This window comes from Ceratotherium simum, chromosome 11 (assembly GCF_057802395.1).
Source record: "Ceratotherium simum simum isolate JZ-2026a chromosome 11, ASM5780239v1, whole genome shotgun sequence".
Taxonomy (NCBI): domain Eukaryota; kingdom Metazoa; phylum Chordata; class Mammalia; order Perissodactyla; family Rhinocerotidae; genus Ceratotherium; species Ceratotherium simum.
Window position 1 is genome coordinate 73,510,024 of NC_141910.1, and position 13,838 is coordinate 73,523,861.

The 13,838-nt window shown below is 42.1% G+C and overlaps 1 protein-coding gene across 1 annotated transcript in view; it reads right to left on the reverse strand.

Annotated features, from left to right (window-relative positions):
• Window positions 1-13,838, reverse strand: part of TRAPPC12 (trafficking protein particle complex subunit 12) — a 98,630-nt gene that overhangs the window by 66,198 nt on the left and 18,594 nt on the right. Inside the window, exon 3 of the mRNA XM_004436440.2 lies at window positions 5,729-5,845. Coding sequence (XP_004436497.1) covers window positions 5,729-5,845 — 117 coding nt within the window. The remainder of the gene's footprint in view (window positions 1-5,728; window positions 5,846-13,838) is intronic.

The following is a 13,838-nucleotide window of genomic DNA, read 5'->3' on the forward strand; positions in this document are numbered from 1 at the left end:
TGATGTCATGACTTATTCCGTTTTGTGTTGTGAGTTTGTGATTAAAATGAAGTGATTATAGTTATTTTTGATGCTTTCTTTCCCTTTATGTTTAATGTTATAATTAAGTGTTTGATAACCTGTTCTGACAGAGAGCTAAAAGTTTTTGATTTTGTTATTTATCTCCTTGCTCAAGGCTTTGTAAACCCTTTCTTTTTTGTTTCAGGTATGAGGGGCTTTTTGATGATTTCTTGTAGGGGGATCTTGTGGTGATGAACTCCGTCAGCTTTTGTTTATCTGTGGAAGTTTTCATTTCTCCATCATATCTGAAAGATAATGTCATTGGATAGAGTATTCTTGGTTGAAAGTTTCTTTCAGAATTTTGAATATATCATTCCACTCTCTCCTAACTTGTAAGGTTTCTGCTGAGAAAGCTGCTGAAAGCCTGTTAGGGGTTCCTTTGTAGGTTATTTTTTTCTGCCTGCTGCCCTTAATATTTTTTCTTTGTCATTGACTGCTGCTAGTTTTACTAATATATGCCTTGGAGAAGGTCTTTTTACAGTGATGTAATTAGGAGTTCTATTAGCTTCATTTACATGTAACTCCAGCTCCTTCTCCAGGTTTGGGAAATTCTCAGATATTATTTCTTTGAACAAGCTCTCTGCTCCTTTCTCTCTCCCTTCTCCTTCTGGAATACCTATAATTCTTACATTTTACTTCCTAACTGAGTCAGATATTTCTTGGAGAATTTATTCATTTCTTTTTAGTCTTAGTTTTTTCTCCTCCTCCATCTGCAGCATTTCTGTATTTCTGTCCTCTAAATTGCTGATTTTGTCCTCCATAATATCAGCTTTGTTTTTTAAGGACTCCAGATTTTTCTTTTATGTCATTCATTGTGTTTTTCACCTCCAACATTTCTGATTTTTTTTTATAGTTTCAATCTCTTTTGTGAAGAATTCCCGCTGTGTGTTAATTTTATTCCTGAGATCATTAAACTATCTTTCTGAGTTTTATTGTAACTCGTTGAGTTTCTTTATGATAAATATTTTGAATTCTCTGTCATTTAGACTGTAAATTTCTGTGACCTCAGATTGATTACTGGGTACTTGCCACTTTCCTTCTGGTCTGGAGCATTAATATATCGATTCATGCTATTTGATGGGGTGGACTTATGCCGTCACATAGTGGTTGTATCTGGTCACAGATTCCACTTGCCACCACTGGGCGGGGTGGGGTGGGGGGGCAGGAGCTGTGTATTCTGAGCCCGCTGCAATCTCCAGAAGCTGTGCTTGTCCGGTGGAAGTTGTGCTGGCAGGGCCCATCTGTGTCTGCTCACTGGCCGCTGTTGCTTTACACACATATGCGCAGGCTCTGTGGCAGGGGTTTCCTGCTCTGACCAACTGGCTGAGCTTGTGCAGCAGGCGGGAGGGAGGGGAGAGGTGCTTTCTTTCATGTGTGCGATCCTGTGTGCCCCCAAGCTGCACTCACTGTCTGCCTGCCTGGGGTGCTCACCTTGGTGTGGACACCCCCGCGACTGCTTAGGCGTCTCAGTGTGGAACGTTCCCACATGCTGGGATGCAACTCCGAGAGTGCAAGCGTTCCCACAGAGGGCTGCCTTCTCCCCCTTCTCCTCTCAGGGTTGTGCGCCTTCTGCTGCCTAAGGTCCCACAGCCTAGACTGCTGCTGCTCAGGAGAGGAGATCCCCTTACCTCCTTCCACTGCCTCCTGGGGGGGGTCCAGAACCCCCTCCTTCAGACGTATGGCTGTGTGGATCTCTCATATGTCTGTTGTACTGTGTGCATGTCCTCTGTTGGTTTATGAATGTCATTTTCATTGTTTCTTAGAGGGGAGAGACTAAGGGAAGAGCTCATTCTGCCATGATGTTGACATCACTCCTCAAAATGAATCAGGAATATTTTTGTTTATACCAAGTGGGATCAACAAAGACCATAACTCTCTATCCATCAGGGGCCTGGCAGCAATTGGTGCTACCAACTGTTCCCAGGGCCTCCTGAAGAGTTGGATGAAAGGGCTACCTGCAAAGGTGTGGGCAGGGCCAGGAGAACCACCAAGGGACAGTGATGACCCAGGGCCTGGCAACAGAGGGAAGACTTAGTGTGCCCAGGCCAGAGGTGATGGCTGGCAGGAAAGCTGTGGGGTGCAGAGGGAAGGAGCTACTGCTGCCTGCCCTCCAAATGGGCAGCAAGGCAGGAGGGGATGGCAGGCAAGGAGGAGTGTATGAGGTAAATGTGCAGAACGTCCAGGGCAGTACCAGATGAGTTTGGTCAGGTCAGATTTGGCTGCCAAAAATGATTTGCAGGGCTCCACTGGATTTCAGAGATGTGGCTGAGGGATTATGGGTTCGTTTTCAAGCATTAGTACAAGACGGTACATTATAGCAGCCTTTGCACTTTGCTTTTATTGCTCAACACTGCTTTGGAAATTTATCCATGTTGAATGTGGCTCTCGTTCACGTATTTCAATTGCTCCAAAGGATATAACTGACAGTATAATTTTCTTTTTCTTGTCGTTGGATATTAAGGTTTATAATAAAATTTTTGGCTAATACAAATAATACAGCAACAAACATCCTTAAACATGTCTTTTTATGCATATGTAAAAGGGTTTTTCTAAAGTATATAATCAGAAGTGGAACTGTTCGATCAATGGTGATACAAAGCATGTATATTATCAGCTATTGTTAAATTGCTCTGCAAACCAGTTATTCCAATTCACTCTCCCACCAACAATGCATGCTGCCACATACACCTTTGTCAGCACCTGGTGTTGCCAATTTGATGCAGCTGAAATGTATGACACTCTTATCTTATTTACATTTCTGTGATTCCCAAGGAGGTTGAACATTTTTTCCATGTTTATTGGTTATCTGGTTTCCATGAATTGCCTCTTCATATCTTTTGCCTGTTTTTCTATTGGGCTATTTCTGTTTCTTTTTCATTAGAGGAAGGTCTTAATGTGTATTTCAAATATCTTCTCTGATTCTGTGGCTTGTTTTTTAATGCTGTTTATGGTGTTTTTGTTGTATACAAGTTTTAAGTTTCAAAGTAGACAAATTTATCAATCTTTTCCTGAAAGGTTTAGTTTTTTTGTATCTTGTTTACGAAATGCTTCTCTACCCTGAGTCACTAAGAGTCTCCTCTGTTTTCTGAAATTTAAGCAATTTTGTTTTAATTCATTTGGAATTCATTTTTGTGTGTGCTAAGAGGTAGAGATCTTTTTAATTTTTCCCACTTGAATATCCAATTAATTCTGTGCCATTCATTGACTGGCTCATCCTTTCCCTGATAATCTGTAAGACTGCTCTTTCCACACAGGTGTGTGTCTCTAGGCTCCACTCTGCCCCACGAGCACCCCTGTGCCCATACTGCACAGTCCCTGTTCTTCTTCTGACCTGACCACTCAGTGTGGGCACTGGACAGGCCGTAACTGCCCTTGGCTCCCATCCTCTGCTGTGGCAGGTAAGTGGTTCCCATTTCAGTTTCATTTTCTCCATCTTTTGTCCTGGCATGAGCTTCCAATTAGAATGCTTAGGGAACATTTCCTTGTTTGCACATGTGTGAACCTGTGTGTGTGTGTGTGTGTGTGTGTGTGCTAGGATTATTTCTCCAGCCTCGAAAAAGCATGGCCTTCAGCCTTCTGATGGTCTTTTTTGCTCTTCACACTTGCCTGAGAGGTTAACAGAAAAATGCCAGAGGAGACTCGGGCTGTCCTGTGCCCTCCTCCTTCCAGTCTAGCTGCACAGCTCTGCTGCCTGACTGTGAGCCAGGCAAGAGGGATGAGGACAGGCCAGGGCGTCATGTTCTAATGCCTGGCAGTCCCTCCCTTCAGAGCAGTGGGACCTCGCTTCAGTGGCCTGTGAGAGCCAGAGCTTAGGATTCCATGCCGCTTGCTATTTGAAATTATAATTATGTTTTGTTCAGAGTGTTGTTTCCTACCTTCTAGTTCTCCTCCCTGGTGGTCCTCCTCCATTTTCAATATCAGATGTCAGAAATGTTTGGTGAAGAAATTATTTTTAAAATTAGAATTTAAAGTATATCAAAACTTAAAGCTCCATGGAAGAAATCTTAAGAAAATCTCATAACTACTATATACGACATGTAGAACCCTGATAACTAAGTCAGTTTGATATAAGACAAAGACCTAAATTTACATAAATATGACTTTTTTTTTAACAAGGAAAAAAGATATAGACTCTATTTGAAAAACGGCACATAGGCATTTGACAACTTTCAAAAGATGAGAAAAAAAGTCCAATAAAAATCACTCAAGTAACTAATAGTATGTATGTAACTTTTCCCTACCTACGATTCAAAGGGAATCATTAACTCTATATATGATACCATTAACGTGATTAAAATGTCCTTCTCCACAGGCTATGACATTCATTTCTCTGTAAATTACAATCTTAGAACACTCTAACATTACTTAGGAAAATACATTTAGAAACTCTTTCCTAGTCTTAAAGACGACAGGAATTATTTTAGGACATAATTAAAATACCACGGCAAGGTAATGATCTTTTTATAAATACATTCCCTACCCTAAATAGGTCTGTTTGTTAGGACTGTAATAAACTCTCTGCTGGCCTCAAGTATTTTCAGTGTACAGAAAAAATCAAACCACTGTATATATTTAGTAACACTAGGAATAATCAGAGAAGGTAAAAAGCTTGTGGAACAAATTAATTACAATTATTGTGTATGGCTTTGTGTGTCCTTGTTAAACTCATCATACATCAAACACGGCCTGTTACTTGTGATGATGTATCAGAGCAGCTGTTTCAAGGCCAGATAAAGGAATGACAACAACACTCTAAACAATGGAAGAGTCTATTCACTGCATCAGTTTCACACGGACATGAAAATGGTTACCTTTTAAGACCTACAACTTCATCAGCAAATGATAAAATTTACAGATATTTAAAAATTAGTTGTTCCCTCTCCCTTGTAAAAGTAGAATATCTCCCTATCTTTCCTTCCCAAAGCTTCTCAATCATAGGAACAATTCTAGAATCACTTCAGTAAAAGAAACTCAACGAAGCATTTGATTTATGCTTATTAAATATTAAACTTTACGTGGTTTACATGTAAAATGTCTGCTAACCACCTAAGCAAGCACTTCTTATTTACCTATTGGAGGACACACAATTCTGTACCAGGATAACAGCAGCGAGAAAAAAGACAATTATGGGGGTGTACAATTTCCAGCGGTGCACAGACTGCCAGAGCATCTGTGTGCTCCCTGTTAAAATGCCTGCAGCCCAGACAGTCCCTACTTGTACTTCAGGGCAGCGCCTCTGCTGGCTATTTGCACTTACTCTTGTTAACGAACAGACAGACTGCTGTGTGCATTTCTGGTGAATGCACCCATTCAGTAATAAACCTCCTCTACCAAGCAGAGAAAATAGCGTATTTTAAAAAATCAACATAAAACTATTTATCTCTAGTCATTATATTTGATGAAGCATATTTCATCAAAGTATATGCTGCTGTTTCAAGTAATTTGATCATTTAAAGTAACGGTTTTTTAACTAATTGGACTTAAAATTAAAACTATGTTAATATGATGCTTTTTGCTGCAAGCACTGGTATCTAATCCAACAAAATTGTATTGATGTGCAAGGGCTTTGGATAATATATTCAAAGTAATTAACTCTAGGGAAAATATTATGAAGGAAGGCAAGACTTACAAAAAAACAATATTGAAAATCACACACATTGTTACTTACAATTAGCTGTTTCAATCCAACAAAAGACTGTTCCACTGAGTTGGCATTTAAGACCTGTCTCTTTGCTGCAGCTTTTTCACCAAGGAAGCGAAGCATTAAGTCTTTAACTGCATCTCCCTTGAAAGAATATAAGAAAAATATGTCAAGACAATAAAATGTTAATTAAACTTGGCTAACTGGAACCAACAACTAATCAAAATTTCCTTTTTCCCCATTGGTGTGTGGAGGTTAAAATGTGGTTCTAGTATAGTAAAACTTCAATTAACCAGAGCTAAAGTATCACGATCTTTAATAAAATGTGTATTCTAGAATTGCTCTTTTTTTTTGGAGAGAAAGTGGTAAATCGCTACCACCTGTACCAGGCTTATATAAGCGGCACGTTAAGCCAGGAGGGGCTTCAAGTGAGGGGCCTGCGGAGGCCCCTTCGGTGTGAGGTAACACCCTGGGGACAAGGGGCTGGGAGTCACTGGGAGGAGTACTCATGCTGAGGTAGGCAGGCCTGAGCAGCACTCTGCTCAATCCCATCAATCCACCAGCTGGCACGGGCCTCTGGGAATGGCCTGCTTAAAGAAGTTCCTAGTGGCACGGGGTGCCGCCTTCCTTCCAAAGCTAAGCTCACTCCTTAGCCTGAGAAAAACAGAAGAGTCCCTTTCCCTGCAGGTCCTTTGCAACCCTGCTTGGCGAGGCCCTCTGCTCACAGGAGTAATGCTGCTCACCAAGGACGAGTCCACATGAGCCTCTGCACGGGGACCTTCTTTCTCACAACCTGATTCCTCAGGTTAGACCCACCTGCAGACAGGGCTGAAGGACATTGAAAGTGGAATATGAATCCCCTTACTTTAAAGGGAAGACGGAAGGGCAAGGGGCAGGGGAGAAAGTGCTTTGGCAAGGACAGGGCAAGAAGGGATTATCAATGGCCTGGGATGACCAGAGAGAAATCTCTTAAGCTGGTGAGACATGGGGATGAGCCAAGGACAGAGGCCCAGGTGCTCAGTATGTCAACGCCAGCATGATTCCCCCAGCTGAAGAAGGGCAAAGCATGTCTGAGCTGGGGGCCACCAAGTCCAATGCCTGCGGGAACAGGGGTCCCGTGATGGAAGCGTGCTGAGAAAGCTGCACAGACCTGCAGGCCTCAGTGCTGCTTGGTGGCTGTGCCACAGGCTGAGGTCAGCATGGGGACCAGGCACCACAGCCTGAGCCCACTGCTGTGAGGCCCACCCATCAAGGAGGAGTCAGAGGTCACAGGCAACAAAGCAGGGTGGCCCAGGGCCCAGGACAAAGAGTCGTGATGGGAGAGAGCTCTGAACCACCCCTCTCCCTGTAGGGTGCCGCTGCCTGGGGAGGGCGCTGGGACGGGAGCAGCAGATCTGAGGCCACGGAAGTGAAAGCTGGTCTGGCCTTCCCTGACACGCTCTCGGTGTCTTGTGGGGCGGCAAGCCTGAGCCAGAGCATCCACCTGGATGAGGGCACAGCATAAGAGCCCCCACCAGAACTCCCCGGTGAGCCACCAGGAGAAGCAAAACCTAGGCCAACCCGGGTGGGTGGGGCGGCTGGTAGCAAACAAGGCCCAAATCTCTCCATCTCAGTGAGCCCAGGCCAGCAAATGCTAATACTGCAGGGGACAAGTGGGAGCAAACAGACACTGAGGATGGAGAGGAAGCTGACACATTTCCGCAGACTCCACCACTGTCCCAGCTCCCTTCCTGTTGTTTTCCTGCCCCTGTTGGGGAAAATAAAGGCAGAGAGTAGTTCCACTTATATGCAAGGTTACTTAATCTTTCATTATAGTCCAAAAAAGTGACACTTAAAAAACACACCACCATGTAGATGACAACGAGAGCAGTAGATGCAGGAAAGGTGCTGCTGCCATGTCTGCTGCACCTTCCACTGAGGGGGAGTGAAAATGGAGCGGTGGGGACTCTGGGCCATGATCCTGGTTCTGGCTTGGGCACAAAGCCTGGCGCTCAAAGGGCCAAGCCACATCTCTCAATACATGGGGCAGAGATCGAGAAGCAGCAATTTTGTGATTTTTGCTTTCAGAGAGTAAGATGAAATATTTCAAATGCCAGAGCCACAAAAGCGGCTCGTGATCTAGGAGGATAATTAAAGGGCAGCATAAAAAGAGCTCAGCCATATGCCTGCATAAAGCTTTGCACAATGCAACTCCTATCAGACGAGAGCTCCATCTGAGCCACAGGAGCCGTGGACCAGGAAAGGGCAAAATCACACCTTAATGCTGTGGAGGGAGGACCAATTTAATTCCTCCATCCTTGCAATGTTCTCAGTTAATCAGACAACCCTGCGGAAATCTGGTGCCCTTAAAATTCTCCATTAGTGAATATTTTATTTACCACAGGAAGTTCCCGAGACAGGAACATTATCTATGACTAACAAACCTCTCACCTGTGAAAGCCCAAAGATGGGACAAAATGTCTTAACATGAACCTAACTCGTGCTGTGTCACTAGGCTGAAGGCAACGATGGCACAGGGGTCACGGCAGCTTTACTGCACATCGTCCCATGGTTACTGGCGAGAGTGGAGCCAGCTTCTACCACCGGGAGTGTTTGAGAGCTATGTCACTACACCTGGGATGGGATCCACCTGGAACCCAGTAGATTCCTTCACCTCAGGAAACTTTTAGGTGAGGGCCTACTGCATCCAGGGCCAGGGCAGGGTCGGGGGGAGATACCACGTGAATGAGCCAGGACTCACTCACAGTCTGGCTAAAGGGAGGACACCCATTCCCTGGGTCAGATGCATTTATGGAAAAGCAAGTGGCTGGATCTCAGCTCGCAGATGGTCTTGGGCCTGAGACCCCTCCTGCAGTGTGGGAACAGATGGAACAGACAAAACAGAACCCAGAGAGGCTGATTCACAAAGTATGGGCTTTACTGTCTGGGAAACCTAACAACGCAAGTGGTCATGGGGCAGCGGTGCTGAAAAGACAGAGCACCTGCACCTGACCCAGGACGCGCTGAGCTCTTTGCCTTCGTTCCAATGGAGAAATGCAGCTGTTTACTCTGGGAGTGTTCTATCCTTTCACTCCGGTGTTTGCATTCTCCCAGGGGAAGTGACACCAAGTGAACCAACAACACACACACAAAGAAAAACAAAACAAAACTCCAAACTTGAGGTCCTGGAGAATTGGAACCCTGATGCACTGCTGGTGGAAAGTAAGATGGTGCAGCAATTTTGGAAGGTGGTTTGGACGTTGCTCAAAAGGTGAAACACAGAGTTACTATGTAACCCAGCAATTGCACTTGTAGGTGTATACCCAAGAGAACTGGAAACATATGTCCACGCAAATACGTGAACGTTCACAGCAGCGTTATTCACAACAGCCATCAAAAAGCCGAAACAACTCAAACATCCATCAACTGATGAACGGATAAATAAAACGTGGAATATCTACACAATGGGATATTATCTGACAATAGAAAGGAATGATGGGCCAATATATGCTACCACATGGATGACTCTAGAAAATGTTCCGCGAGGTGAAAGAAGCCAGTCATGGAAGACCACATACTGTATGATCCCGTTTGTATGAAATGTCCAGAACAGGAGACTCCATAGAGACACAAAGTAGATTAGTGGTTGACAGGAGCTGAGGGGAGGGTGGCGGAGATGGGAAGTGAGTGTGAAAGGGTCTGGGGCTTCTTTTTGGGGTGATGAAAATCGTTGTAAAAATTGACTGTGGTGATAGTTGCACAATTCTTTCAAAATGCTAAAAATCACTGACTTGTAAGTTAAATGTATTGATCATATGGTATGTGAATTATATCTCAATAAAGTTGTAAAAATAAAAACAATCCTAAACCCCTTTTCTTTTGAGACCCTAAACAAAATAGAATTTAAGAGAATGCTTTAACATATAAATCAGCTTTAGGACTGTCACAACCGGCCTGGACTGGCGTCTCCAGGTCTTCCCTATCTCACTCACATGTTTCCACTTAGTCTAGTCCATTTTTGTCCTAATGCAAACAACTAGAACGCTGGGAAAAAAAAACAAAAAAGGACTGTGATCCAAGAGAAGGGAAAAGATGAGTTGAGCTCCTGAACCCAAAGATACTCTTTGGACCACAGGCAGGAGGGGAGTCCCAAGCAGAGCGTCGTGAACATGCAGAGGTGAGGACACAAGTAGGGAGTCTGAGAGGTCGAGGTGGCTGGAATTTTCAGGCCAGAACACTGGAAAGGAGGGAGCTCTGCAAAGAATGAGCTTTAGAAATCCGTGCAACAGCCTTAAGTCCACTGTTGCACACTAAATGGCACACACAGAGGGTGAATGCTTTAGAACACGGGGCAAAACGACAGGGGAGTGTGAACTGACCCAATCCCAGAGCCCACACGGGCCAGGAGATGTCGAGCACAGGCCAGCCATTGTGGAGGGCTCTCACTGAACACTGAGCTTTTCAGTACAGACTTCAGAAAGGTCACCAAAGAGTAAAAGCTACTCTCAATTCACTCTAAAAAGCTTAAAAACAAACCTGAAAAGGATCAAATAAATATGCATATAACTTACCTACCTGCCAGAACAAAGTGCTAGTCTTTTTGAAGGAAGATGACAAAACACAGACACTCAACAACATGAAATACATAATGTCCAACCTCTAACCAAAAACTACTGGACATGTGAAAAAGCAAGCACATGAGGCCCATAACCAAGAGAAAAATTAAATAGAAAGAGACCCAGAAGTTAGAGAGATGATGGAATTTTCAGAAGAGAACCCTAAGACAGCTATTAAAAAATGTGCTCAAGGATCTAAAGTAAAACTTGAACACAATGAGGAAAGAAAGAGATATAAAAAAAGAACCAATGGAAATTCTGGAGACAAAAAACATGAAAAGTTCACTGAATAGCATCAACTGAAAACTACAAAGTGCAAAAGGAAAGATAAATGAACTTAAGGACACAAAAAGAGAATTCCAAACTTTAGCATGAAGAGTTTAAAAAAAGACTGAAAAGCAAAAACAAAAACAGATCCTTCATAAGGTCATTAGCAACTGTTGGGGAAGAGGGAAAATCCCCCTCTGCCCTTTCCCTTGAGGTGCTTATGGCTGACAAAATAATTAAAAGACAGGTTAGCAGTAGAAAATAATACCAAGTTTTATAAGATGTATACATGGGAGAAACCAGAGAAACTGAGTTTCTCGACAAAATGACAGAGATTTTCATCTTAAATAGCATCTTCAGCTAAAGAGAAGGGGACCATGTTGGAGGTGGAGGAGTCAGTTATGGGAGATTAACAGAAAGCACAGCAATCAAAAGTATGCAGATGTAAGTCCTCTCCTTCTGTACTGATAAGAGTTTCCACAGATAAGGCCATGCCCCCCTCCTCCCAATACAGAGAGGGAGATACCTTTACAAATGTAAATGTTCGTCTGACAACCCTTTTCAGGGCCGCCTAGAGAATGTGGCTGGGGAGAGACTGAATTCTTGATAAGAAGGGCTTGTTTGTGCCTTTCCTATTGTAACATCTATTTTACATTACAGTACAGCCATCATATGATAGTGGTTCTTTGCTGAAATAGGTCTTCTATGTTAAATGCTTTAGGCAGTTTGGGGGAGGTCAAATGTCCATCAGAGAAAATGATCAAGGTAAAGAGACATATTTCAGGGTGGCCAATTTTGATCTCCCACACAACATTAAGGAGTATGTGGAACTGGAGATGCCAGAAGTAGAGGAGAAAGGGAAAAACCGAAAAACGATTTGAAGAAGTAATGATCAAAAATGTTCCGAAACTGACGAAAATGATAAACTCATAGATGCAATTGGGTCAATGAATCCTAAGCAAGAAAAACATAAAAGAAAACCATGTGAAGGAACATCAAAATCAAACTGCTGAAAACCACTGATGCAATCTTAAAAGCAACCAGGAGAAAAATATACATTAGGTACAAGAGCAGAGATAAAGACTTTACAGACTTCCCATCAGCAATGATATGAGCCAGGAGACAATGGAAGGGCATTTTTAAAGTGCTGATTGGAAATGAATCTGTCAACCTAGAGTTCCATATATTGTAAACACATTGCACATCCAGCAAAAACAACCTTTAATAATGAAGATGAAATAAATAACTTTTTCAGACTAACTAAAGATAAGAGAATTTGTAGCTAGTAGCCCTGCAGTAACAGGTACATCTTCCAATTTCTGGAGGTTTCTTTTTATTTTTTAATTGATGTAACATTGGTTTATAACATCATTATATTTCCATTTCTGTGCAGATTACATCATGTTCATCACCCAAAGACTAATTACCATCTATCACCATACACATTTGCCAATCACCCCTTTTACCCACCTCCCTCCCCTTTTGCCCTCTGGTAACCACCAATCCGATCTCTGTCTCTATATGTCTGTTTGTTGTTGTTTTTATCTTCTGAGTGAGATCCTACAGTATTTGACTTTCTCCCTCTGACTTATTTTGTTTAGCATAATACACTCAAGGTTCATCCATGCTGTCACAAATGGTAAGATTTCATCTTTTTTTATGGCTGAATAGTATTTTGCTGTGTATATATACCACATATTCTTTACCCATTCGTCCCCTGATGGGCACCTAGGTTGCTTCCAAGTCTTGGCTATTGTGAATAACGCTGCAATGAACACAGGGGTGCATATATTTTCACACATTCGTGTTTACATGTTCTTTGGATAAATACCCAGCAGTTGAGTAGCTGGATCGTATGGCATTTTTTCTTCTTAATTTTTTGAGGACTCTCCAAACTGTTTTGCATAGTGGCTATACCAGTTCGCTATCCCACCAACAGTGTATGTGTTTCGTTTTCTCCACATCTTCTCCAACACTTGTTATTTCTTGTCTTGTTAATTATAGCCATTCTGACGGGCATGAGGTGATATCTCATTGTAGTTTTGATTTGCATTTTTCTAATAATTAGTGATGTTGAACATCTTTTCATGTGCCTGTTGGCCATCTGTATACCTTCTTTGGGAAAACGTTCAGATCTTCTGCCCATTTTTTAATTGAGTTGTTAGTTTTTTTTGTTTTTGAGATGTATGAGTTCTTTACATATTTTGGATATTATTAAACCCTTAACAGACACATGGTTTGCAAATATCTTCTCCCCATTGTTAGGTTGTCTTTTTGTTTTGTTGATGGTTTCCTTTGCTGTGCAGAAGCATTTTAGTTTGACGTAGTCCCATTTGTTCGTTTTTTCTTTTGTTTCCCTTGCCTGGTCCGACATGGCACTTGAAAATATGCTGCAGAGACCAATGTTGAAGAGCGTGCTGCCTATGTTTTCTCCTAGAATTTTCATGGTTACAGGTCTTAAATTCAAACCTTTAATCCATTTTGGGTTAGTTTTTGTGTATGGTGTAAGATAATGGTCTACTTGCATTCTTTTGCATGTGGCTGTTCAGTTTCCCCAACACCATTTATTGAAGAGACTTTCCTTTCTCCACTGTTTGTTCTTGGCTCCTTTGTCGAAAATTAGCTGACCGCAGAAGGGTGGGTTTATTTCCGGGCTCTCAATTCTGTTCCATTGATTTGTGTGTCTGTATTTGCGCCAGTACCATGCTGTTTTGATTACTATAGCTTTGTAGCATATTTTGAAGTCAGGGAGGGTGATACTTCCAGCTTTGTTTTTTTTTCCTCAGGATTCCGTTGGCTATTTAGGGTCTTTTGTTGTTCTCTATAGATTTTAGGATTCTGTGTTCCATTTCTGTGAAAAATGTTGTTGGAACTTGGAAAGGGATTGCGTTGAATCTATAGATTGTTTTGGGAAGTATGGACTTTTAACTATGTTAATTCTTTCAATCCAAGAGTACTGAATATCTTTCCATTTCTTTGTGTCTTCTTCAATTTTATATGTTTTATAGTGTTCAGTGTACAGGTTTTTCACCTTTGGTTAATTTATTCCTAGGTATTTTATTCTTTTTGTTGCAATTGTAAATGGGATTGTATTCTTAATTTCACTTTCTGCTACTTTGTTGTTAGTGTATAGAAATGCAACTGATTTTTGTATGTTGATTTTGTATCCTGCAACTTTACCATATTCATTTATTATTTCTAAAAGTTTTTTGAGGGATTTTTAAGGGTTTTCTATATATAAAATCATGTCATCTGCAAATAGTAACAGTTTCACT